General features: G+C 44.7%; 1 protein-coding gene across 1 annotated transcript; it reads left to right on the forward strand.

Moving 5' to 3' along the window:
• The first annotated feature begins 121 nt into the window (after positions 1 to 121).
• Positions 122 to 24,147, forward strand: STYK1 (serine/threonine/tyrosine kinase 1). Its single transcript, XM_014940051.1, has 11 exons — positions 122 to 312; positions 6,970 to 7,521; positions 16,212 to 16,316; positions 17,212 to 17,361; positions 18,311 to 18,559; positions 18,973 to 19,154; positions 20,729 to 20,812; positions 21,012 to 21,220; positions 21,680 to 21,720; positions 22,005 to 22,101; positions 22,799 to 24,147. The coding sequence occupies exons 3-11, from the start codon at positions 16,250 to 16,252 to the stop codon at positions 23,001 to 23,003; spliced, it is 1,284 nt and encodes a 427-aa protein (XP_014795537.1). The 5' UTR covers positions 122 to 312; positions 6,970 to 7,521; positions 16,212 to 16,249; the 3' UTR covers positions 23,004 to 24,147.

Raw genomic sequence — 24,147 nt, forward strand, 5'->3', positions numbered from 1 at the left:
ACTCGATTAATTCTGTGTTTCACGGAAACAAGGAGCCGGGTGAAGGGGTTAGGCGGTCAAAAGGCAGGAAGGGAGGGGGGGAAAGGCACACGGGTTTGCCCCCCCGGCGCCGCGGCCTCTCGGCGGCTCCCGGCCCCGACTGTGGCGGGGCTCCCCCTCCTGCCACCTCCCTCCTTCCAGCGCACCCGCAGCCGGTCCCGGGCCGCTGGCCCCTCAGCCGGCCTGGCCACCCCCGGGCCTGCAGGGCAGCGCCTGGTCCCCCGCCTGCCGCCGTGCCGTAGTCGCCCTTCCCCGGCGGCTGGACAACAGGAGGTAACCCCCTTCCCCCTGTTTACCGCCCCTTTGGCTGCCCTTGGGCCCCCGGGGCCTGTGCGGGGCCTCCCCTCACCCTCCTCCTCCGTCAGCCCGGAGTCAAGGGCAGCGGCCGGGGCGGCAGGTGGCTGGTCATTGTGGGAATTGTCCTGAAAGTAACCCAAATGTTAACTCCTTGAGCCCAGAGTTTCAAAGCTGGGTTGTGCTTCCACTTCTTTTCTGTGTGTGGGTTCATCTCCCTGCCTGCGTGCCAAGCTGTGCCTCGCGGCCGACACGCTGGAGGGAAGGGATGCCATCCAGAGGGGCCTGGACGGGCTGGAGAGGTGGGATTGTGCAAACTGCATGAAGTTCAACCAAGCCAAGTGCAGGGTCCTGCACCTGGGACAGGGCAACCCCAGGCACAAGTACAGGTTGGGCAGAGAATGGCTGGAGAGCAGACCTGAGGAGAAGGACTTGGAGGTGTTGGTGGATGAGAGACTCAACATAGGCTGGCAGTGCACACTGGCAGCCCAGAAAGCCAACCCCATCCTGGGCTGCATCAAGAAAAGCGTGGCCGGAATTGTCCTGAAAGTAACCCAAATGTTAACTCCTTGAGCCCAGAGTTTCAAAGCTGGGTTGTGCTTCCACTTCTTTTCTGTGTGTGGGTTCATCTCCCTGCCTGCGTGCCAAGCTGTGCCTCGCGGCCGACACGCTGGAGGGAAGGGATGCCATCCAGAGGGGCCTGGACGGGCTGGAGAGGTGGGATTGTGCAAACTGCATGAAGTTCAACCAAGCCAAGTGCAGGGTCCTGCACCTGGGACAGGGCAACCCCAGGCACAAGTACAGGTTGGGCAGAGAATGGCTGGAGAGCAGACCTGAGGAGAAGGACTTGGAGGTGTTGGTGGATGAGAGACTCAACATAGGCTGGCAGTGCACACTGGCAGCCCAGAAAGCCAACCCCATCCTGGGCTGCATCAAGAAAAGCGTGGCCAGCAGGTTGAGGGAGGGGATTCTGCCCCTCTGCTCTGCGCTTGTGAGACCCCACCTGGAGTGCTGTGTCCAGCTTTGGAGTCCTCAGCACAGGAAGGACATGGACCTGTTGGAACAGGTCCAGCGGAGGGCCACAAAGATGATCAGAGGGATGGAGCACCTCTGCTATGAGGACAGGCTGAGAGAGCTGGGGTTGTTCAGCCTGGAGAAGAGAAGGCTCCGGGGAGACCTTAGAGCAGCCTCCCAATATCTGAAGGGAGCTACAGGAGAGCTGGGGAGGGACTCTTTGTCAGGGAGTGCAGTGACAGGACAAGGGGTAATGGTTTTAAATGGGAAGAGGGGAGATTTAGATTAGATACCAGAAAGAAATTCTTTGCTGTGAGGGTGATGAGGCACTGGAACAGGTTGCCCAGAGAAGCTGTGGCTGCCCCATCCCTGGAGGGGTTCAAGACCAGGCTGGATGGGGCTTTGAGCAACCTGGTCTGGTGGGAGGTGTCCCTGCCCAGGGCAGGGGGGTTGGAACTGGATGATCTTCAAGGTCCCTTCCAACTCTGACCATTCTATGGTTCTATGATTCTATGGGGAAAGGCTTCAGACCAGGGTCCGTAGGGACAGGACGAGGGACAGCAGTTTTACACTGAAAGAGGGTATGTTTACAGCAGATATAAGGTAGAAATTCTTTACTCTGGGGGAGGCGAGACACTGGAACAGGTTGCCCTGGGAAGATGTGGGTGCCTGTTGTGGTTTAGGCTGAATTGGCCAATTATGAGATGATGCTCCATCATTGGAAGTGTTCCAGGTCAGGTTGGAGGGGGCTTTGAGTTACCTGGTCTAGTAAAAGATGTCCCTGCCCACGGCTGGGGGTTGGAACCAGATGGTCTTTGAAGGACCCTTCCAATCCAAACTGTTCTGTGATTCTATGATCTTTGTCTTCTTTAAAAAAAAAATAACCAGAGAAGGTGTTTGCAGGACTAGGCAAAGAAAGGTTAGATTTTTTCTGATGACTGAGCAACAAGATCCAAATTTTGTGCTGATACTAAGAATTACCTGGTATATAGCAGAGTGTGAATCAAGTCCCTTCTCTGAATTGCCCATGCCCCAAATCGTGTCCCATTCCAGATCAATATCCAATCCTTAAACTGCCTGGGCTGTCTCTTGTTCTCCTTTTTAATCTGCACAAACACAAACTTAGTCCTGTTTTTAAGAGATTGAGTATAAATGAAATGAAGTTTCATGCATGAGAGTTACTCATCTCTTGCTACCACCAGTCATTTCACTGCTGACTGAGTAGCTGGTTTGAAGATGGCAAACCATCTTCAAAACGAACGAAATGAAGTATTTATTCACCCAAGTTATATGAATGCTCTCAGAGAGCATTGTGCTGCTGAAGTTTTGCAGGTGTTCAAAAGCAGTTGAGCAAAATCCTTCAGGGTGCATGAAAGAAAAAGTTGTATTTGTCAAATCAAATGCTTGAACCATGGGCTACTAGAGGCTGGGGAAAGTGTTGAGGGAAGTATCATTTTATGTTGTCATAGTCTTTCATTTCCCTAGACACTGTCACTGCCAGCTGTCTGAGGCATAGTGCTAGGCTGATGGACCCTTGGTTTGAGGTGGCAGTCATTTCTTAAGTAATTCCAGCTCCTAAATTCTGTGCCTTTAAGCTGTCTCCCAGATGCTGCCTCCTGATGTACACGTGTGTGTGTGTGGTTAGGAGGCTGATTTTTGGTCTAGTGGTGTTGCTTTTTAATACTGCTTCATTACTCTGAAAACCTGGGCAGCAAATACCATGTGTTCATGGATGTAGTTGCAGTAGCTCAGCAGCCACTTTGCTACTGCATAATGAATGTGCTAGAATCCATTTCCAGTGATATTGGCAGACAGGAGCATGTTTTGTTTCAACATTTCTTGGTTTATTTGTGATTTTTACCCACTATAATTAGGACACAGTAATCTGTTTAAGGGTTAATTACAGATGTAAAAGAAATATCATTATAATGGCATAGTTCTTACATGCATTTTATGTAACAGTGTTACAGCTCTTGGTGATATGTTCCTTCTAGTTCTTCTAAGGGCTCTATGGGCCTAATCCTTCCCAGGGGATAGCTGGCTTCTCTGCATCTTTTTCTGTGAAGCCCTGCAATTTATTCCATACTGAGGATGGGTGTTTAGGCGACTGTCTCTCTGTTGACCACCTTCTAGGTTTTGCCAAGAGGAGCTGTTGGGTTCTCACTGGAAAATGTGAACAGTGTCAAAATGCAGTGGCGAAGACCAGGAACAAAAAAGGAAAACCTATATATTTAACAAAAAGAACTTAAGAAACTGAAAGAAAGTAACAGAGGAATATGCAGACATATTGTGCTCAGGATGCTGGTTGCTCAGGACAAAATCTCTTGGGAACTAGACAGAGGGGAACTGAATTTGTGTGATATGTGCTGCACCTAACTTGCAGTCTCACAGTTCATCTGTCAACCCTGAAGTTCTGGGAGAGGCTGTGGCCAAGCTACTGAGTTATGCTGCAGATAATTACTGATTTTGGGAGCCCAAAGGGTTCCTGCTCAGGGAAATTATGTCTTTGAAGAAGAGGAAGACGATAGAATTCAGCCCAAATGTGTGACATCTAATTTCTGATATTTGACCAAGATATGAAAATCAGGAGCTAGCTTACCCTTTATTATGTCTGGCATCATTGTCGGGAGAGAGAATTTTAGTACTTGAATTGCTTTATGGAAGTTCTTATGACCTTGTATTATATTAACTACACAGAGTTTCTGGGCCTGGAAAATCTGCCAAAGAAACCAAAGGGGAAAACTGTACTGTAGCCTACTTAGAGCATCTAACCAGCCTTCAGGATCTTTCCTGAGCATCTGGTTTGAGAACGGAGGGCTGACCAGGCCAGTAACTGCATGAAACTGTGAAAATGAAATTTCCATTTAGATTTAAGAATTAGATTTTAGAGTTGGGAATGATAAGGTCTAATTTGGCAGGAAGGGGAGGCAGAGGGGAAAGGCTATTATTAGATATACCTAACCCTAAATAGAAGAAGTACTAGCAAATTACTGGACCTTCAACTGGCTGAAGAAGATTGATGCATAATCCTGTGGTCATTTCATTGTTATAAGGAGAAGCTCTTTTTTTTCCCTTTATTTATTTTCATATAATGCTACCCCCTCTTAGCCTTTGTCCCTTTGGAAATTTTAAGTAACAAAAACTGCAGGCATGAACCGAAAATCACACTAGAACTTCCATTTTCAAGAAAAATCTAGATATTAAATAGGCAAATGAATCGTTCTTAAGTCAGAAGACCTGCCATCTTGAGAGGCAAAGATCATGAGGCAGAACAGAGGCTTGGAGCAATGATGAGAATTTTAATTTCACTGCTAGATCATCTGTTCTGATTCTTACCTCGTTTGGAGGTGAATGGTGGGCTTGCAGAAGCAGAAGAACAGGTAGTGAGCCTTTCAACCTCTGTGGGCTTAGGCTGACCAAAAGATCAGTCACAGTCCTATCAGCTTTAGGCCACAATTTTAAATCTTACATTAGGATGGGAAAGTAAATTGGGGACCTTAGTGCCTCTAAATTACCACAGAAAAAAGTGAATACCACAGCGACACTTGAGAAGGGGATCCTTTCATCTGAAGCTTGCTTTTTCTGATCCACCAGCAGTTACTTGGAGTATGCTTACCTTCTGCAAGCTGAACTGCAGAATTAGCACCCGTGTTAATTTTAGCCCCTCAACACGTAGGACAAAGACCGAGTGGTTTGTGGTCAGAGCGCTGCTTAGTCCCAGAAAGACATCTTGAGGCCACTGGCCAGCTGCTGGTGTGGTGTGGGTGGTTGCTAGTTGTCCTATAGCTGTCTTGGAGATAAAGAGGAGGTTTTTGTTGATAAACTGCCAGTTTTATTAACTGCCTTTCAGCGTGCTTAATCCTACTTGCTTAAGGAGAAAGCGGAGGGAAGGAGAGAGGCATTTGAACAGGCAGTGTTTGAGGATGGGCACACAGTACAAGACTTATATCAGGGGAATTTTGTTTCTCACAGGACAAAACGTGACAATAAATGACTGCTGTCCCTTAGCTAAACAGGGGGAGGGGCTTGTGGATCAGGAAGGAAGATAATATAGTCTGAGGCCTGATCTCTGAACCATTAAAATATCTTCTCCAACCAGTCAGACGGGGAGCAGAGCAGAGGGGTTGACTGGGGGAACTAAAAGCAGCAGCGGTTCTGCTTTTGCCTGTGCATACCTTGAATGTTAACCCTTTGCCTTTCCCACTCTTTCTTCTGCAGTTGAGGGCGGTAGGAACTGTGGGAGAAGGAGCAAAAGGAGGAAGATTGTCAATCTATTTTTAAACAGGAATCTGAAGCTGCCCTTGGGGAAGGTGCCTGTGGAAAGTAATACGTTTCAGTAAAGATCTTGTTTAAATGAGGAACTGACCTTTTCGTTTCAGCCACTCTTTAATGGGGAATGAGGTGTAGGACAGATCCTCTGCTCCCTCAGGAGAAAATACTGCGGAGAGTCAACGCAAGTTAGTACCAGAATAAGAGGAAAACTGAAACCAGAGTCTGAGCCTACACTCTGCAGCTGTAGTGATCTCCCTAATTTGAGAAAATTTTCAGTGTAGAAGCTGTCTCTCCTGGTTTCTCAGAGGATGAAGGTCCGCATCACAGAGCTATTTCACTGGTACTATTCTGTCCACTTGTGCCAGTCTCTGTAGGGAGATCAAGCAATGAAGGAAACTCCTCCTAGTTTTCACCATTTTGCACACATGGATGATAAATGCCAGCTGGAAAAATAATCCCAGAGAGAAGGTTAGGATGTTATGATTTGGGCAACCTGGTCTAGTTGGGGGTGTCGAGGTTAGGCTGTTCAGGTGTACAAATACAGTGATATGCAGCCTCTCTTATGGATAAATTAACTATTGTGTTTCGGTATCTAAAGCTATTGCTGTTACTGCAACCAAAATTCTCCCACAACAAAAATTATATACGCAGCACCGAAGTGTTAACAGGAGGAGGTAAGTTTTGCTCAAACAGTTGGCTGAGATCGTATCATCTTCTGCATCTTCCCAAAGCCACCTGCAGCGTGTTGTTGAGTGGGAATTTTGTCTCTCGACGATAGGTCTCACGTTGTTTCCTCTTGTAATACAACTGCCTCTCGCTTGCATGAAGTAGGTAAGCAAATAATCTTGCACAGACTCATATAACCAGGAGTCGGGAGTATGAAACTCTTAACACAAGCTTTTTCAGTGATAGGGGAGGGCAGGCTAACAGCTGGGACTTGTGTAAACGCTTCGGGTGGGAAGACAGTCCCCAAAACTAAAATGCTGAGGAACTGAGGTGCAATGAAGATTATGCCACTCAGCTGCTTAAAACTGAGGGCACCAGCAGAGCTCAATGGTGACCCCAAGGGCATCGTAGCAGGAAAAGGTCACAGGGCAAGTTCAAGAATATTATCTGGTCTGACTGGGGAGCTCAGGATGGATTTTGAAGGGGTTTTGTAAGTGAGGGGTCATTGCCAGGGCTCTGTGGGAACTCCAGGCTGGAGTGGTGCGAGGACAGGGCAGGGGAAAGCTGATGGCAGGGCTGGAAAATGCTGGCAGAATGCACAGACAGCCTGAGCAGGAGGGGTACGAACGAGCAAGACAGAATGTTTTGGTATTATTAATCCTTTCTCTCTTTCTTCATTTGCAGATTGTGTTCCTGGGAGAAAGTATTTTCAGCGTCTGGAGTCTTTTGTACAGATTTTCTCTTCCAAGAACCCATTTTTTTTTTCGAAACGCGAACCTGTAATCTGAAGCGTATGGTTTCGGTTCGTTACAGTAGCCTGTCCCTCTTGATCTGTGTTTTTTGGCCTGCCTTTCAAACTCTGCTCCAGGTCCCTGCCCGAGGACTCTTTGCTTTGCCTGTCTTTGTCATCAGCAAGCGAGCAGCTGGTGCGTGGAAGCCAGGCAGACTCGTTCTACAAGTGTGTGTGTGCCTGCCTGTCAGCTCGCGTGTGTCCAACGCACACCCCAGCGAGCTCCCCGGCCGAGACAGCTGAGAAGACCTTGAGGAGGAAAGAGTCGAAGCTGGGCAGGTCTGGGGTAGGAAAATCAGCCAGGAGGAACTTAAGTCATAAAGAATTGCAACCAGCGCAAAGTAACCATCAGCCTTATCAGGAGTGGCCTCAAACAAACTGGGAACCGGCAGCAGGTGAGCGTCAGGAAAAGACTACCGCAGGGCAAGAGAAGTGGTGTAACTCAGGTAAGTGAGAGAAAACACTGCTGGAAGATTAGCTAATGAATATTTATTATTTTTAAAAGGCTTCTGTTGACATAAGTGTGACCTGAACTAGGATACAGCTGTACCATATAATCTATACATCAGTGCATGTACTTAACTGCTTGTATTGAAGTGACTTAACAGTGACAGATTTCTGTGATCATAATGGTATTGGGGTTTGAGAAAAAAGAAAAAAAAAAATGGAGGTATGTCCTCTACGTGCAGGTTGATTTAAATGAAATACCTTCTAGGCACATTTTAAGCAGGAAGAAAATAACAAAGTAACTAAGTTGCATATAAGTTAGTCTCGGTTCACTGAAACAATACAGGGCAATGCTATGCATGTGTGTGTAACTATGTTCAGTGATTGTTTAAATAATACACGCCTAGGGCTGGATTCTGAACTAATTAGCTTTTGATTTCCATCACTGTTGCTTGATTGTAAGGAAGCTAACTCACATCCAAAATGGTGCTGATATCTCGATTTTTCTATGTGTTTACCTGTTTGCAGGTATCTTTGTGTGTGTGTATACATGAGCTACTGGTTAAAATATAAGCAAAATCTATGTCAAATGCACCAGGAAATATCCAAAAGTTGGGAAATTGTGAAGCTAAATTTGTGTACACAGCTTCAGCTCTTTCCTTGTGGCTGTGCATTTACGAAAGCAGAGTCACCTTCCGTTTCTTAAGCCATTATGCAGCAACGTGATACCGTGCAGCATTTTTATGGCACAGTGTTTTTTAGAACAAGAGCTACATGTGTGCATGGTTCTTTGAAAAACTCCTTCATTCTTTTTATGTCCTGTCACAGCTTTTGCTGTCACAGTTTTTCAGAATATCTATATCATGTTTGTGCTGGGGTTTGATACTGGCTTAGTACCGGCAGTTGCCACCAAAATCTGAAGTCAGTCAGTAAGAAAGAGACAGAATGGCTGGTGTTTTCAAAAGTAACCTGTGATTTTAACTACACAAAAGGAGGTCATAAGTAAGAGTGTGCTGTTGAGAGTCTGACCTCTAGACTTTTCATATTCCAAGCAGCCTGCTCACTAGGGGCTTCAGGTTAATATATTCCTCACTTTTTAAAAAGGTAATTTTAACTTCTGTTTTGCAGATTACCTGTGAGGAATTACTTTTCATGGCCTTAATTCAGGAGGAGTGTGATCAAGATATATGTTAACTTTTCAGAAACTATAGTCAGCCGTGTCTGTATTAGAAAAAAAAATCTTTTTGTCTTAATAGTTATTCAGTTTCTGGACCGTTTCACACTTCTGTACTCAGGATTCCTCACACTGCACAAATACATTAATTTTTGTGAGACGTTCTGAGTTTAAGCAAAGCTTAGCACCATGAGAACTTGCATATCTCCACTGATACAGTACCAGTTTGGACTAACCTTGTTAGCATAAACGCACAGCAGTGCAGAGTCCTCGTGACGCATATTTCTCAATTGCTGACTTTGCCTCTTTTTTCTGCTCCCTTGAAAAGGAGCCAAGTTTGCCCTAATTCACCTGCTCAAATAGCAAGCATGGACCTCATCATTTGCTCTTCTCACCGTGGTCTAGCTCTTTGGAGGTGGTCAGCCTAATTGTGTCTCACTTCTCTAAGACGTTTCAGTAGCAGCTAGCCTAGGTTTGGTGTTCAGGTATTGCTTCTAATTTTGGACTGAAAGAAAATCTTGAGTCACTGCACGTGATTTTTTGAAACACTTTGTTTTCTTACAGGGTGTTAACAGCTACTGGCTCTTGCAAAAGTGAGTTAAGAGTACCAAGTGTTTATAGATGAGACATTATTACAGGCAGTACAGCAAGCCGCAGGATATGGTCGGTAATCTGTGTTCAGGACAGAAGTGAGGTGGCTCTGGCATGGTATAATCTGGGTTCACTAGTCAGAATTTCCCATTCTACACAGCAAGAGCTGCTGCTTGGTAACCCACAGGTGCCTTATGGTGAGAGGTGAGATGACTCGATGGGACGAGGAAACCTTGCAAAGATGTCACAGTCTGCCAGGCTGTATGAAATAGTCACTAAGGTCCTTTGAAGGCAGAATCACAGAATCATAGAATCATTCAGGTTGGAAGAGACCCTTGGGATCATCGAGTCCAACCATCTACCCTACTCTACAAAGTCCTCCCCTACACCATGTCCCTCAGCACTGCATCTAAACATCCCTTAAACACATCCAGGGATGGTGACTCCACCCCCTCCCTGGGCAGCCTGTTCCAATGCCCGACCACTCTCTCTGTGAAAAATTCCTTCCTAATGTTCAATCTAAACCTACCCTGTTGGAGCTTGAAGCCATTCCCTCTCTCGAAGAGACTGGATATGTAATCTAACAAATATATTGCTTTTTGCAGAAGTGTGTTCTCATCTCCTCAAGTTGTTAGGCTTGAGTCCTGCGCGACTTGTTTCTTAGTTGTTTTGGACACTGCTTTTAGTGAAATGGTGGACATTACAGGGAAGAAATCTCTGTTGCTTCTCCCTGGTCCTCTTCTTCTCTCACATTCAAAGTCCACAGCTGCTGGGCTCTCCTGAGCCCACAGATGATGGTTTCACTGCCATTTTGCTCCCTGTCATTCCCTCGTAGCTCCCCTCCCTTTACAGCTGCCCAGCCAGGGCAGTGCGCTTGTGCACAGCGGTTGCCCAAACCATGACTGGCCTTGTTCAAAGGTCATATAAGAGGAGGAAAATAATAAAAGGAGTACAGAAATCGTGACTGGAAAAGCTTGAGAGTATGGTTCTGTCACTGTAAGAGATTAAATAGAAGATATCATGGTTAAAGGACATATTTTATCTTTTATCAGTCAGGCAGTATGCTGGACTCAGCTGTTCTTTACACGCCTGTAGTCACATTACAGTTGGTCCTCACAGTCAGTCCATGAAAAACACCTGCATGGATATTTTTATAATGAAGTGGTGTGCAGTTAATGCAGGCCAGGAAGTTCGGGGGAATAACTACATTAATTCCGTATTAGTTCAGAGCACAGTTTAAAAGGTCTAATGACAATCCAAGTGAATCTTAGCCTTTATTTTTATCATACTTAATTAATTTAATCAGCTGTTTCTTTAGACAGAATAGCTAATCAAGGATTTACACATTTGCACTGGTGATGGGAACTGATGTTAGTGCCCACGTCAGACATATTCACTGGCAAAACTGTGTATTTACTGTGAGTATGTACAACTTATTTTCCTGAACATGGCAGGAGCAAACAGCAGGCTTCTTGAGTCTTATGCCCTGGCACTTTAAATTGCATAAATCGAGCCTGATGAAAAATTTAAGTCTGTAAAATGTGAGAGAGGGTTGATTATTTTAGGGCAGATCATCTTCCCCATCCAGTTTTACCCCATTGCCATGTGAATGCTTGGGCTAAAGCTAAGGGGACGGTGTACATGTGGGAGTGAATGATGGGGGACTGATAAAATCATAGTGCTGAGCCTATAGGAATGGTTTCACAATACCCCTTTGGACACCCTGGGTGGCAGGAGATCCTTTTCAATCTGTTCCTACTTCTGGATGTGTGCTCCTGCCACTTCCTTGAGCCTGTGTTGGCAATTCTTGAATTGCCTGATGATCTAATGCCACTCACTAAAATGGCAGGAAATTACCACAGCAAAAGAACAAGTTGGGTTTTTTCCAGCTAGGTTAATGGTTTTGAGTCAGTTTACCAGGGATCAATGGCACAGCCAGGAGCAAAACAAGGAGGGGGAAGGGAGCAGAGAGAAGAGATCTTCCCTTCTTTTGGCATTGGTGAGCACTTACTTTAGCTCAGCTGCATTTCCAAAACCATGTTCACGTTCAGTATTGGGGCTTCCTGTACTGGTTTCAGCAGCCCCCACAACTGCCATCTTTTAGCTGCCTATTCCTGTCCCTGTGTTGCCCTCTGGGCTTGGCCTAAATTGCCAGGGCAGCAAAAACAGCTTGGCAAACAAACATGGCTGAGAACAAAACACCACCTTTTCCCCCAGTGTTCATTCATCCTGTTGGTAAGCAGACGTGAAGAAGTGAGTGTCAGTGTAGGGCAGATGTGGGGGCTAATTAACCTAATTGCTGTGCCCTGCACACTTCACCAGGCGGTCTGGTAGGAGCAGTTTGCAGATGCTGTTGACTGTAGGTTAGTTTCTGCTAAGGTTGGATCTCTCGTTGTCTAAAATCAGTCACTTCTGCTGTTCCCAGATACCATGATCTTTGCTGGACCATGATCTTTAGCTTGGACGTGGGACTTTGGATTCAGGTGTAAGTTTCCAAGAAAGGCTGTGCTGCCATCGTTGCTGCAGTCTGCTTGGAATTGTGTGATATCTGAGCGTTGTTAATAATCCACTGAGCATTGCCCTCTAGGCCAGTGTGCCTGCCTTGATTCATATTCATTTCCCTCTGCCCCGGCAAAAGCTCCTGCATCTCTCCAGATCTGTTTAGTTGGAAACCCTGTTCTCTCCTGAGCTCTAGTCAGGGGAACAAGATACCTTTTCAAAATTCATTTACAAAGGCCTTCACAGCCCCTTGTCGCTCCCATTCAGTCCACTGTGTTAAGAGCTTTGTTCTAGAAAAGCTCATTTGCTTTCTGATCACGGTTTTCAAAGTCTTTCAGGAAGGCTTGAGTTTGAAACTGAGCACCCCTTACCTTGAGCCTTGTGGTTGTGAAAGAAAAGCGGCCTAGTACTATCCTGTTTGATTTTTGTATTGTACTGCCAACTAGTTTTTTTTTTAAATTATGGTGTTAAGTCACATTGATGTCCTGCAGAACAGAGGACCTGCTGAAAAAAAGCTGCGTGTCCAAGAGAAAAAAGAAAGTTCCAGGTTTTGTGTAAATTAAGATAATGAGTTTCAACTGACGGAGGAGGAAATCAGAATAATTTGAAAGATTAGATAGGCCCAGGGAAGGAGAGCAGTCAGTTGAAGCAAATATGGGTTTGAAAGTAAGCAATAAAGGGAAATTAATTCCAGTGGGTGGATTTCAGCGTATGTAAAAGAGTAATAAAAAACCAGTGGGATCACTAAGCTGACATTTACTTGCAATTGCACAAATTGTCCAATGCAAATTCTAAATTTAAGTAATACAGGCTACGTTCTGCTGGGCTCATGATCTAGACAGCACTGGTCTCAGTGAAACACAACACAGAGACAAGGAAAATCAGAATGTGGTGAGGTACAGGTTTTGAACCTCTTAAGGACTTTTGTCCCCCTTATCCTGCTTGGTACTGGAATATTATCTTCATGTAATTAAGCAAGTAGTTGAGCAGTGCCAATATGCTTTCTGCTATGTGGTGGGTACACACCTGTACACTGAAGGTGTTAGTTCCACATAACCTCCATGTGTCCCCTACTGGTACACTGCAAAAAATACTTATTAAATGTATCATGTGAGATCTCTGTACTTCTGAGTTGGTTGTGAAGATGGAAATGCAGGATGTGCAGTAACGTGCACCTGTACACTGAAGGTGTTAGTTCCATATAACCTCCATGTCTCCCCTACTGGTACACTGCAAAAAATATTTATTAAATGTATCATGTGAGATCTCTGTACTTCTGAGTTGGTTGTGAAGATGGAAATGCAGGATGTGCAGTAACGTTACTGTTAGAAAAGTGTGTTGCCGACAGGGCGAAGTAGGAGAATTCATTTGGTCTCAGCCTGGAAAGCAGCACTGAAAGGCACTAAATAATCACCTTGTTAACTGCAACTTCTTTTCCTGCTTCCTGAGCTTGGCAAGAGGGTAAACACAGGGAGAGTAAATGGGCTTGTCTCATCAAACTTTTCCAGTGGTAACACCTGTGTGGCTCCATGAGCAGCAGCACCCCGTGGGAGTGCCAGGGCAAATAAAGCGCCAGGGACTGCCAATGTTTTCATTTCTGGATCCCACAGTTCTGCCCTGAGTATGGTTAGAAAACATGGATGCCACCCACTGGCATCACTGGTGGGAGGTGCATAGAGGAGTAGGTAGGGGACAGGGCATGGTTTCCGTGTCAAAGTGTTTTTCCATGGACCTTTGTGACTGTATGAGCGTGTTTCTGTGTAAGTACATGAGCCAGCAGTGTGCCCAGGTGGCCAAGAAAACCAACAGCATCCTGGCCTGTGTCAGGAACAGCGTGGCGAGTAGGGCCCGAGAGGTGATTGTCCCCCTGTACTCGGCACTGGTGAGGCCTCACCTTGAGTACTGTGTCCAGTTTTGGGTCCCCTACCATAAAAAAGACATTGAGGTGCTGGAGCGGGTCCAGAGAAGGGCAACAAAGATGGTGAGGGGACTAATCTAAATCTCCCCTGCCCCAACTTCAGACCATTTCCTCTGGTCTTGTCGTTCGTCCTTTGGGAGAAGAGGCCAACCCCCACCTCTCTACACCCTCCTTTCAGGGAGTTGTAGAGGGCAGTGAGATCTCCCCTCAGCCTCCTCTTCTCCCAACTAAACATGCCCAGTTCCCTCAGCCTCTCCTCATAGGACTTGTTCTCCAGACCCCTCACCAGCTTGGTGGCTCTCCTCTGGACACACTCCAGCACCTCAATGTCTTTCCTGTAGTGAGGGGTCCAAAACTGAACACAGCCCTCGAGGTGAGGCCTCACCAGTGCCGAGTACAGAGGCACCATCACTGCCCTACTTCTGCTGGCCACGCTATTCTTGATACGAGCCAGGATGCCATTGGCCTTCTTGGCCACCTGGGCACACTGCTGGCTCATGTTAAGCCGGCTGTCTACCAACACCCCCAATTGGTTGATTTCTGTTTCTGTGTAAGTACAAGCTGGTATGAGTGTGCTTATATGGCCCTGGGCATGCACATTGTTTAAACATTAAGTGTGGATTCCTGGTGAGCATCTATACAAAGCAAAGCCATTTAACTGGTGTTAAGACAGAGTTTCGACTGTTTATGACTCAGTTTATAGGTATAGGATTGCTGGCTAATGGTCCTAAAGTCTGTTTGCCTGTCGTGCTGTCGTGTCTGTTTATATGTGCCTCTCATACCTGTGTGTATCTGAGAGTGAAAGAAGCTGGGACTGTTCCTCTTATGGTGACACCTGTGTGTTTGTCTGTAAGTGTGTGTATGTGTAATGGACAAGGTAGGTTGACCTAGTGCTCTGACTTTCAGAGTGTGCCTCAAAGGCTTGGTGTTACTGCTGTGTTATTGCTGTATTACTGCTCCTTTGACTGGATTCATGTAGCCACACCCTGAAACTAGGTGAATTTGCTAGCATTTTAAGAATCAAAGGAAATAAAAACCAAAACAGACTTTTTGTGATGCCTTAAAGTGCAGATATATTCTGTTTTCCTTTTTCTGCTGCTTCTGTTGGGCAACTGATATACTGCAATTTCACCCGTTAATTTTAAGCATGAGAACAACCTGTTTAATGTGTCATCTGTCACCAACTTCCATAAAACCATATTAATATCAGTAAGAAGGCCATATATTATTAGTAACATTTGCCATTGAGGTTAATTGACTCAAACTCATAGTTGAAAAGAAAGTAAGTACTTACTGGATAAAAGTCCCAATGCCTGTAAAACGTCCTGGGTGATACTGTTTGTGAAGCTGTTAAGTCTTAAATTTTTGACAATGTTTATAGGAAACACTGGCTAAAAATACATGCCTTCCTTGCCTTCCTGTCAGTCATCACTACTCACCACATTGATTTTTGCAATTTAGAAATAATAGTCCAGGTCCTCTGCTGCTGTAAATCAATGCAGCACCGCAGAGCCTATCCCTATCTTATGACTGCAGTGCTCAGTAAGGATAGCACACTTAGTGGAAGCGGTGCAGCATCTTCTGAAGTGCTTATGTGTTCTCCAGAGAATAAACTAAACCACAGGCACCAATTTGAAGTGAAATACAAATTTCTACAGGGGTAATCTCCCCCTGTAGTGCAGAACAGCTGAAATTCTGCATCAGGGATGTGTCTCGGGGGGGGCCTGCAGCTCATCTGCTGTCCTGGCACAACTCAAAGACGCTGGTGAATCTAGCCCTGTCTGAGCAGGATTGTACACGTGACAAACACTCTTACACAATCAGAAGGTTTTGTAGATGTGTGATTGCACGTGCTGAGGAAGGGATTAGTGCTGGTTGAAATAGCAGCTGAAAAGGTGCGTGCTTGCACAGGCTCTGAATTTTCAACGACAAATGCAAAAGGGTTCCAGGTGTTGTGCTTCAAATTAGTTATAGAACCTGGTGGTGTTAAGGAGTCAGGACCAGACAGCCCTAATGACAGGACTTTTTTTTTTTTTTCCTTGTTTTTCTGGAGCAATGGTACAGTTGTGGCAAGGGCTGTAGTCAAAAACAACAGACATTTTGTATGCATGCTGCTGATCTGTTCACTTGTTATGGACAAGAAGATCAAAGGCTGAGCCATTCTGGCATCTAAGAAGTGTATTAGTTAGAAGTGTATTAGCTGTATTAGCTACTCTTTAAATATAATTAAGGTAATTATGTATTTTTGTGCCTATCCCAGCCTTTAGGCCTAGGGATACCCAATTGCTGTAGAACAAGCCTAATCTTAAATTCTCTCTGGTCATGCAGTCTACCATTCATAGATAGTGGATGGTGTGTATTATACTTTAAGCCTCCAAGTCCCAATGCTGCTTCTTCACAAAACCACTGATCATAAGGGTTGAAAGCTCCATATGCAGCTCACTTGTTGCTTCATGAATCATCCTTTCTCCTAATAAATTTCATTAATATTCTTTATGTCTGTGCAGAAGATAGAGGTTGGAGATCCACTTGCTTGTAATTGAACATGGCAGGGGATATAAAACGATTCACACGCATGCTACTGGAATGCAACAGCAACGACAAGCTGTGTGGTAAGATTCACAGATTCCTTTAAGTAATAAGCTTTCATGTGCTGAGCAGGAAGTCCATCTTTACTAAAAAATGGGCCAAGCCCTTTCCCCTCTTCCACCTGCATCCCAGCCCACACGGAAGGATTTGACTGATCTTTCCCTGCATTGTGCCTCAAGGGAGAAACTTTTAAGGGGCTGCAGCCTTTGTGGTGGGATTAATCTCACATAATTTGAGCCCTTTTAGAGTGTTTCTACTTTGAAGGAGACATGATATAGTCTTTAAAGATTCTCTGCAGCTTCCCTAAGGACCACTCTTGTGAGATTGTGGTTTCATGTCTTTCTGTCATCTCTGGGAACTGAAATGTGGTCTTGGTCTATGCAAAAATAGCACCAACTCCAAATCTGGAGACATAAGAGAGTTAGTTACCTGCAACATCCTTGTTAATTGCAATGTCTTCCTGTCAAATTCCAAACTAGGTGACCATGCCCTGTTTCCTTTAAAATGCTCCCTATAATGTCATTGGAAGGAGCTGAAGCTGTAATTGCATGTGCATTTGTGATGGTATAGTAATAATCAGCCCTTTCTATCTCCCTGCTATTCCTCTGCCAGGGCCCGTTCTGTTTCACTGGTGGATGACACTTAGATGTGCTACAATTCCTAGCCTTTAGGGCATCTAAATAAGTGACCTTAGGTGTGGGAGTCCCAGTGGTTTCATGGAGTTCAGATACTCAGCACCTTTGAAAAATGGGTGGCAGCACTAACAGTGTTCAGTTCCAAGGAGCGAAGGATAGATATGCATGCTTTTGGGGTTGAAAGTTACTGAAATGGGTTATTACTGCTTTGTTACACAGAACCAACGTGCATCAGGCAGTGCTGCTTACTCCTTGGTTTCCCATTTTCTTTTTCTGCTGGTAGTTGTGCGTGAACATCAGATTGAAGTGATTGTTGTCCCAGTTTTCCTTGTGGGTTTTTTTGTCATCGTGCTAACTGTGATCCTTTGGCTCCACTGTCGAGGCTTGCGAGCAAAGGAGAAACGATTGTCATCATCGTCTGCTGGACAACAAGGTAAAAAAAAATGTCTTTCAAACAGAGGAAAGAGTGTTGGTTTCAGTGGCCAGAAGTCAGTTCCATTTCCCCATTGCTTGAGGTGTTAGCCAATAGCATTTATGAAGAACCTGCGTGGTATTCAGCAATCCAGTAAGCATTAGAAAAAATGAGAACCTTGATTTACCCCACGAGCAGTAGTAGTAGTGGAATCTGTAGTATAGGTGGATCTGAGAAAACCTAAAGCAACATACCATGTTGGTTCTTTAACGTGCCACTGAGGTAGCATCACTTGAAAGGTGCAAAGATTGTTTATGTTACAGCCTTCCAGAGGCTAATGTGGTAATTATGACAGTCATTTTGATGTAGATCACATCTAGTTAATCCATTTTCTAGATTGTCATTTAACAAATTTAATTTCAAGCTACCATCTCCCACTTCCCATTGGGATAACAGGAAATAGAACAGGGACTGGTGAGGGAGTGGGGAAAGGTTTGTTGGTACCACAAACACATGTTGCTGTGTGGAAATGAAAATCCAGTTCTGAACTGATTATGATTTCGTAGAGGAAAAAGCCTCTTCAGCCTATATTAAGGGAAATCATTGAAAACAAACGTAAGACCGTTGTAGGAACACCGTGTGTATGTCACGCTCATAACAACTGATACCTGGTAATAAAAGAAAATGGTGATTGCATCAGCACATGGGAATCAAGTGCAAATGCTTCTTATCTAGGAAAATTTACATAGTTAAACATAGTTTCTGCCTTTTCATCAAGTAAGTGTGGGAGATAAATTCCTTCATCTCTTGAAGGACCAGGATAAGTAAGATCAAATAACAGTTCCTTACTTTGTCCTGATTTCCATAGCAGTATGGAGCAAAAATCAAAAGGGGAGGATGGGCTTTGCCACCTACTACAAGAATTCATCTGTCTGTTTTTTTTTGCATCATGTGTATGTGCTTTTGTCAGGGAATGAGAAGAATCAGCAGGAATTCAGCTCAACAGAGAAACACTGTATCCAACTGAGTGAGACATCTGTGGAGAGCCTGCTAAATTCTGCATCCTTAACTCTGAAAGAACTGGAGATACCACGGGAGAAACTCTCCCTGGGCACCTTGCAGCTGATAAAACACGGACGCTATGGGAGCATCTACAGAGCACAGTTGGAAACTGGAAACCCTGAGAAGACTAAGACTGTAGTACTGAAAGCTTTACAAGGTAAGGCACATGGCCAGGATTCACTTTGGTACAGGTCTCTGTATCAAAGACATGATGCTGGGCAGAACTTTGCAATCATTCCGGGCAAGAGCAAGCTGTGTTCATTATCGTGTTAACTAGTCAGAGTGGTCTTTTGGTAGGAGTGTCTTGGTAGGACTATAAGTCCTACCAAGAAGGTTGCTCTTCATGTTAATTTTAAGCTACTCACCCTGTTCTTTGCTGCCTCCATTTGGGGTTTTCTGGGTGGCCAGGTTTTGGTGGGGAGGTTTTGTTTTGTTTTGTTTTTGTTGGGGAGGTTTTGTTTTGTTTTGGTTGTTCATTTGTTTTGTCATTGTTGTTGGGTTTTTTACTTATTTGTTTTGTTTTGGCTTTGGTTTTTTTGTTTGGGTTTTGGTTTTTTTTGTTCTTTCCAGACCTGAGTAGTTCTCAGAAAGTAAAGGATTTCCTGGGAAGGATTAAATTCCATCAAAATCTTGGCCATCATGAGAACCTGGTTGAATTGATTGGATGCTGTATAGGTCAGCTCCCACTTTATATGATCATGGAAGATGTGTCTCTTGGTGACCTGTTGACATTTCTATGGACGTGTCGGAAGGTCAGTCAAAAGAAGTGGTGTTAAATTCCTTAGGTACATATCTAGCCATACGTCATAGTCCATAAGTTATAGATGATCCTTTACATCTCTTCATGCATCTCTCTATATTAGTCTAAACTATCTTCATCCGCCAAAGAAGTTCTACACAAGTCTAAACTGGAATAGAATTGATGGATATCTCAATTGAGATGATATAGTTTGGAAGAAGTTGACATACTTTTGTAAGGCTAAGTCCTACTTGGCAGACCATTGGAGTTCCTTGAAGGGTACAGAAGGCACTGGAATACAAGAGAGAGTTGATACAGCTACCTGAATAGTTTTAAAAGTCTCACTCCAAATGCTTTTAAGAAAGGAGAGTGGTTATAACACCAGGGAGAAAATCACAGAGTCATAGAATCGTCTAGGTTGGAAGGGACCTTTAAGATCTTTGAGTCCAACCATCAGCCTCTAACTGCCAAAACCAGCACTAAACCACGTCCCTAAGCACCATGTCTACCCGTCTTTTAAATACTTCCAGGGGATCCAACCACTTCCCTGGGCAGCCTGTTCCAGTGCTTGATAACCTTTTCGGTGAAAAAAAAATTCCTAATATCCAATCTAAACCTTCCTCCTCAATGGCATAACTGGAGGCCATTTCCTCTTGTCCTCTTCCTCAATGGCATAACTTGAGGCCATTTCCTCTTGTCCTATTGCCTGTTACCTGGGAGAAGAGCCCGACCTGCACCTCGCTACAACCTCCTTTCAAGTAGTTGTAGAGAGCAATAAGGTCTCCCCTCAGCCTCCTCTTCTCCAGGCTAAACAACCCTAGTTCCTTCAGCCACTCCTCATAAGACTTGTTCTCCAGACCCTTCATCAGCTTTGTTGCCCTTCTCTGGACTCATTCCAGAATTTCAATATCTTTCTTGCAGTGAGGGGCCCAAACCTGAACATTAAATGTTAACTAATTGATTAAAAGACAGGAGACAAAGCATAAGAGTGAAAGGTTGGTAGTTGCACTGGAGGGAGGTGTAGGACCCATGTAGGACCTGGTGCTTTTCATTGCATGTATCAATAACCTGGAAAATGGGATGACAGTGAGGTGATGATGATTGCTGATGATTCCAGCCAGTAAAGGCAAGGGCTGACCTTGAGAAGGATTGAGAGACAACGGGATGGAGATTGTTCTTCATTAAGTAGGACCTTGACAAATTGAATTCCTTGCCACTGACTGCTGTGGATGCTGAAACTTTACATGGGTTAAAGACAGGACTGAATACAGAAGATAATCTTTCAAAGGTTACTGAACATGTTGAAACCACAACCATCTCAGGAAGAAGTTCCTTAAATTGAAAATAGTTGGGGGTTGGAAAACAAAACAGAAAGTCTTAGTGTACTTACCTTACCCAGCACACCATCCATCCATCATCACCCATCCATATGCTCTTATATTTCAGTCAGTTTATGACCAATTGTGAAATTAGCGGTGGGAGCATAAGATTAGATAGTACTCATTTTATTAGATTAGAAGGAAACATTCCCCAGTACTCTACAGCTGTGGCATTTGTTTGAAGCAAGGTCTGCTCTTTTGGCTCTAGGATGTAATGACAATGGATGGTATCCCTTATGATCTCACCGAGAGGCAAGTATATAAAGTTGGACAGCAGGTTGCTGCAGCTCTGGTAAGTCTGCTCACATTCACTGGGGCTAAACACTGAGGATGTGCTTTGTTAAAACTGAGCAAAATATGCTAGCACTATTTGGGTGAGCATACACCTCTATCCCACAGTGTGAAAGACAGGCATAAACTAAGTGAAAATGTATATCAATTAAAATTCCTCTTGAAAATGATCACGATCTCTTTCTTTTCTAACTTTCCAGGCCTATCTTGAACAGAAGAAGTTGTTCCATGGAGACATTGCTGCCAGGAATGTCCTCCTTCATCACAATTTCACTGCTAAGCTCTGTGGTTTGGGTCTGGCCTATGAAGCTCACACGTACGGTGTCAGCTCAGTCACACAGATTGTGCCAGTCAAGTGGCAGGCACCAGAGAGGCTCCTGCAGAAACCTCCTGGCATCAAGGCAGACATGTATGATTTAATTTTTGGACTCCAAGTTCATCTGTCAGGCCTATATCTTTCGTTCCTTTATAGAATCATAGAATCGTCTAGGTTGGAAGGGACCTTAAAGATCATCTAGTCCCAACCATCAACCTAACCCTGACAAAAAATAAATAAGAAATAAGCAATAAAAAAATCACTAAACCATATTCTTGAGGACCATGTCAACCCATCTTTTGAACACCTCCAGGGATGGTGCCTCAACCACCTCCCTGGGCAGCCCGTTCCAATGCTGGATAACCCTGTATGTATGTATCACATCATGTTCTGAAGTTCACAGCAAGGCATATCTGGTCTCAGCACAATGCTCCGCTTTATGGCTCGTACCTTCTCTTCTTAATTCTGCAGGTCATACCCAGCTGTTTGTGTGTATTGAAGCTAGCTAGCATAATTGGAAACTCAACATCACTTTCTTTTCTTTTCTTGCAGATGGTCTTTTGGAATTCTACTGTATGAAATGATTACACTAGGTAAGAAGATTTAATGATAATAAAAAAAATTACATAAGGAAGCAGCAAATTAACAAGACTCAAAATCTCAAATTTTAGAATGTAAAGTTGGGCCATTGAAATAAGCATCCTATTTTTTCCAACTTGCAAAGTCTTGACAATTCCTTTTAGACTTTCTGCCTCAGTGTGAACTGTGGAAGGAAAAACTGGATTTTGGTAGGGAAGGAAGGCCTTCTTACACAGAAGCTGCTATCTGCAACCATTACCTTATAGTTTTTCTACTGTTACTGCTTTTGCCCTTCCAGGTGCTCCACCATATCCTGAGGTGCCACCTTCTGACATCTTACTATACCTGCAGAGACAGAACATTATGAAGCAGCCCTCAAGCTGCCAGCAAACCATGTAAGCCACTTGCTTTCTAGACAATTGAACCTGAGATCTGCAGAGTTAAAAGAAAGTGAGACATACAAAACTAGATCTTACAGAAGATCTCTAAGCCTAGACTACACAAACGAGTAACCTGGTAGTTGAGGAGACTTGTTCTCACATGTCTGCCACGTCTGCTTACTGGATTCTGCTGCATGAAACCTTGATTGCCAAAACCTCTCCTTACCACTTCTGAAAATTGCTCTTGTTTCTGTTTCCTTCTCTGCCCTTGCATTGTGTTGCTCCACTGCTTCCCTGCGAGGTGCAGAGCTATTCTGGAAAAATCTTTCTCCTCGAAGTTGCATGATTCTCCCTGAAATGAACAAAGCATCCACAGGGAAGATCTAAAGCATTATATTTGCTTTTGTGAAGACATCATTTCTTTTAATATTCAGCACCCTTTTCTTCCATAATGCTGTTTCAAAACAAAATACCAAACAATCTTTTTCCCAATTCCCATACTCACAGTTGACTTCCTAGCAGGCAGCTGCGTGTCTTTGTCCCCACGCGTTATTACGTGAGTGCAAATTTCAAAGGGCCATTGAAAGGACTTTATATGAAGCAGAAAAAGAGAAGGTGTCTAGGCATTTTAAATATGAGATGACTTGACTGTAGTACAACTTTGTGTTGGTGCTTCTCATTCCCAGTGCTTCCCTACTTCTCCATCTTACAGGTACAACATCATGAAGTCCTGCTGGCAGTGGAATGCAAATAACCGGCCTTCTCCAGCAGACCTGATCCAGGCCCTAAAAACAGCTGTGAAGACAAGCAACGACCATGCAGTACTGCAGGTTCCTGAGCTAGTGGTGCCTGAACTCTATGCTAACGTTGCTGGTGTTGATGTGCACAGTCTAGTGAGTGAGTACACTGTACTCTGAAGGACCCTTTCACGTGTTGGTAAGGGAGAAGTCTCTGAGTTTGCCTTTTCTAGACGCTTTGGAAGCTTGGAATGAGGTACATATGTTGGGAGGGATCCCTTTGTTTTTAAACACATTATATATATCAGATCTCTCCTCCGTGCCAGAAGCAACAAACTATTAAATCAACCTGTTGATGTCATTCTGCCAGTGGTCGTTTGGGAGCAAAGTGGCTTTAGGAAGCTGTAGAAAACGTAATGAGAAGCTTGAGTTAAGGGAGTATATTGGGTTTGTGTGGCAAGGTTTTGGTAGTGAGGGGGCTACAGGGGTGTCTCCTCTAAGAAGATGCCAGAAGCTTTGCCCACGTTTGATAGAGCCAGTTCCAGCTGGCTCCAGGACAGACCTGCCACTGCCCAAAGTTGAACCCATCAGCGACCTCTGTGATAACATATGTAAGAAATGGTATAAAATACTGCACAACAGCAGCTGGAAGAGAGGAGTGACAAGATGTGAGAGAAACAGCCCTGCAGACACCAAGGTCAGTAGGAGGGGGAGGAGGTACTCCGTGTGCTGGAGCAGAGATTCCCCTGCAGCCCATGTGGTGAAGACCACGGTGAAGCAGGCTGTCCCCCTGCAGCCCATGGAACAGATATCCACCTGCAGCCCTTGGAGGACCCAATGCTGGAGCCTGTCACCCTGTGTGAAGCCCCAAGCCGGAGCAGGCTCCTGGAAGGACCTGTGGTCCCATGGAGAAGAGCCCCCATTCGAGCAGGTTTGCTGGCAGGACTTATGATCCCATGGGGGATCCACGGTGGAGCAGTCTGTTCCTGAAGGCCTGGTCTTTCCATGGAAAAGACTCACACTGGAGCAGTTAGTGAAGAACTGCAGTCTGTGGGAAGAACTCATCCCCTTTGGAAAAGTTCTTTGGAAGACTGTCTCCCTGAGAGCAACCCCATGCTGAAACAAGGGAAGAGTGTGAGGAGGAAGGAGTGGAAGAGAAAACGTGTGATAAACTGACTGCAACTCCCTTTTCCCATCCTCCTGTGCTGCTGGAGGGGAGGAGGTAGAGAAAATCGGGAGTTAAGCTGAGCTGGGGAAGAACAGCTGGGAGGGGAAGGTGTTTTAAGATTTGTTATTATTTCTCATTATCCTACTCGGATTTTGA

The sequence above is a fragment of the Calidris pugnax genome, unplaced genomic scaffold (assembly GCF_001431845.1).
Source record: "Calidris pugnax isolate Ruff unplaced genomic scaffold, ASM143184v1 scaffold36, whole genome shotgun sequence".
NCBI classification, from domain to species: Eukaryota; Metazoa; Chordata; class Aves; order Charadriiformes; family Scolopacidae; genus Calidris; species Calidris pugnax.

Coding starts and splice junctions, on each gene's coding strand:
- STYK1 (XM_014940051.1), top strand. CDS start 16,250: ATGGCAGGGGATATAAAACGATTCACACGCATGCTACTGGAATGCAAC. Junction 19,155..20,728: donor TTCTATGGACGTGTCGGAAG/GTCAGTCAAAAG, acceptor TTTTGGCTCTAG/GATGTAATGACAATGGATGG. Junction 21,221..21,679: donor CCTGGCATCAAGGCAGACAT/GTATGATTTAAT, acceptor CTTTTCTTGCAG/ATGGTCTTTTGGAATTCTAC.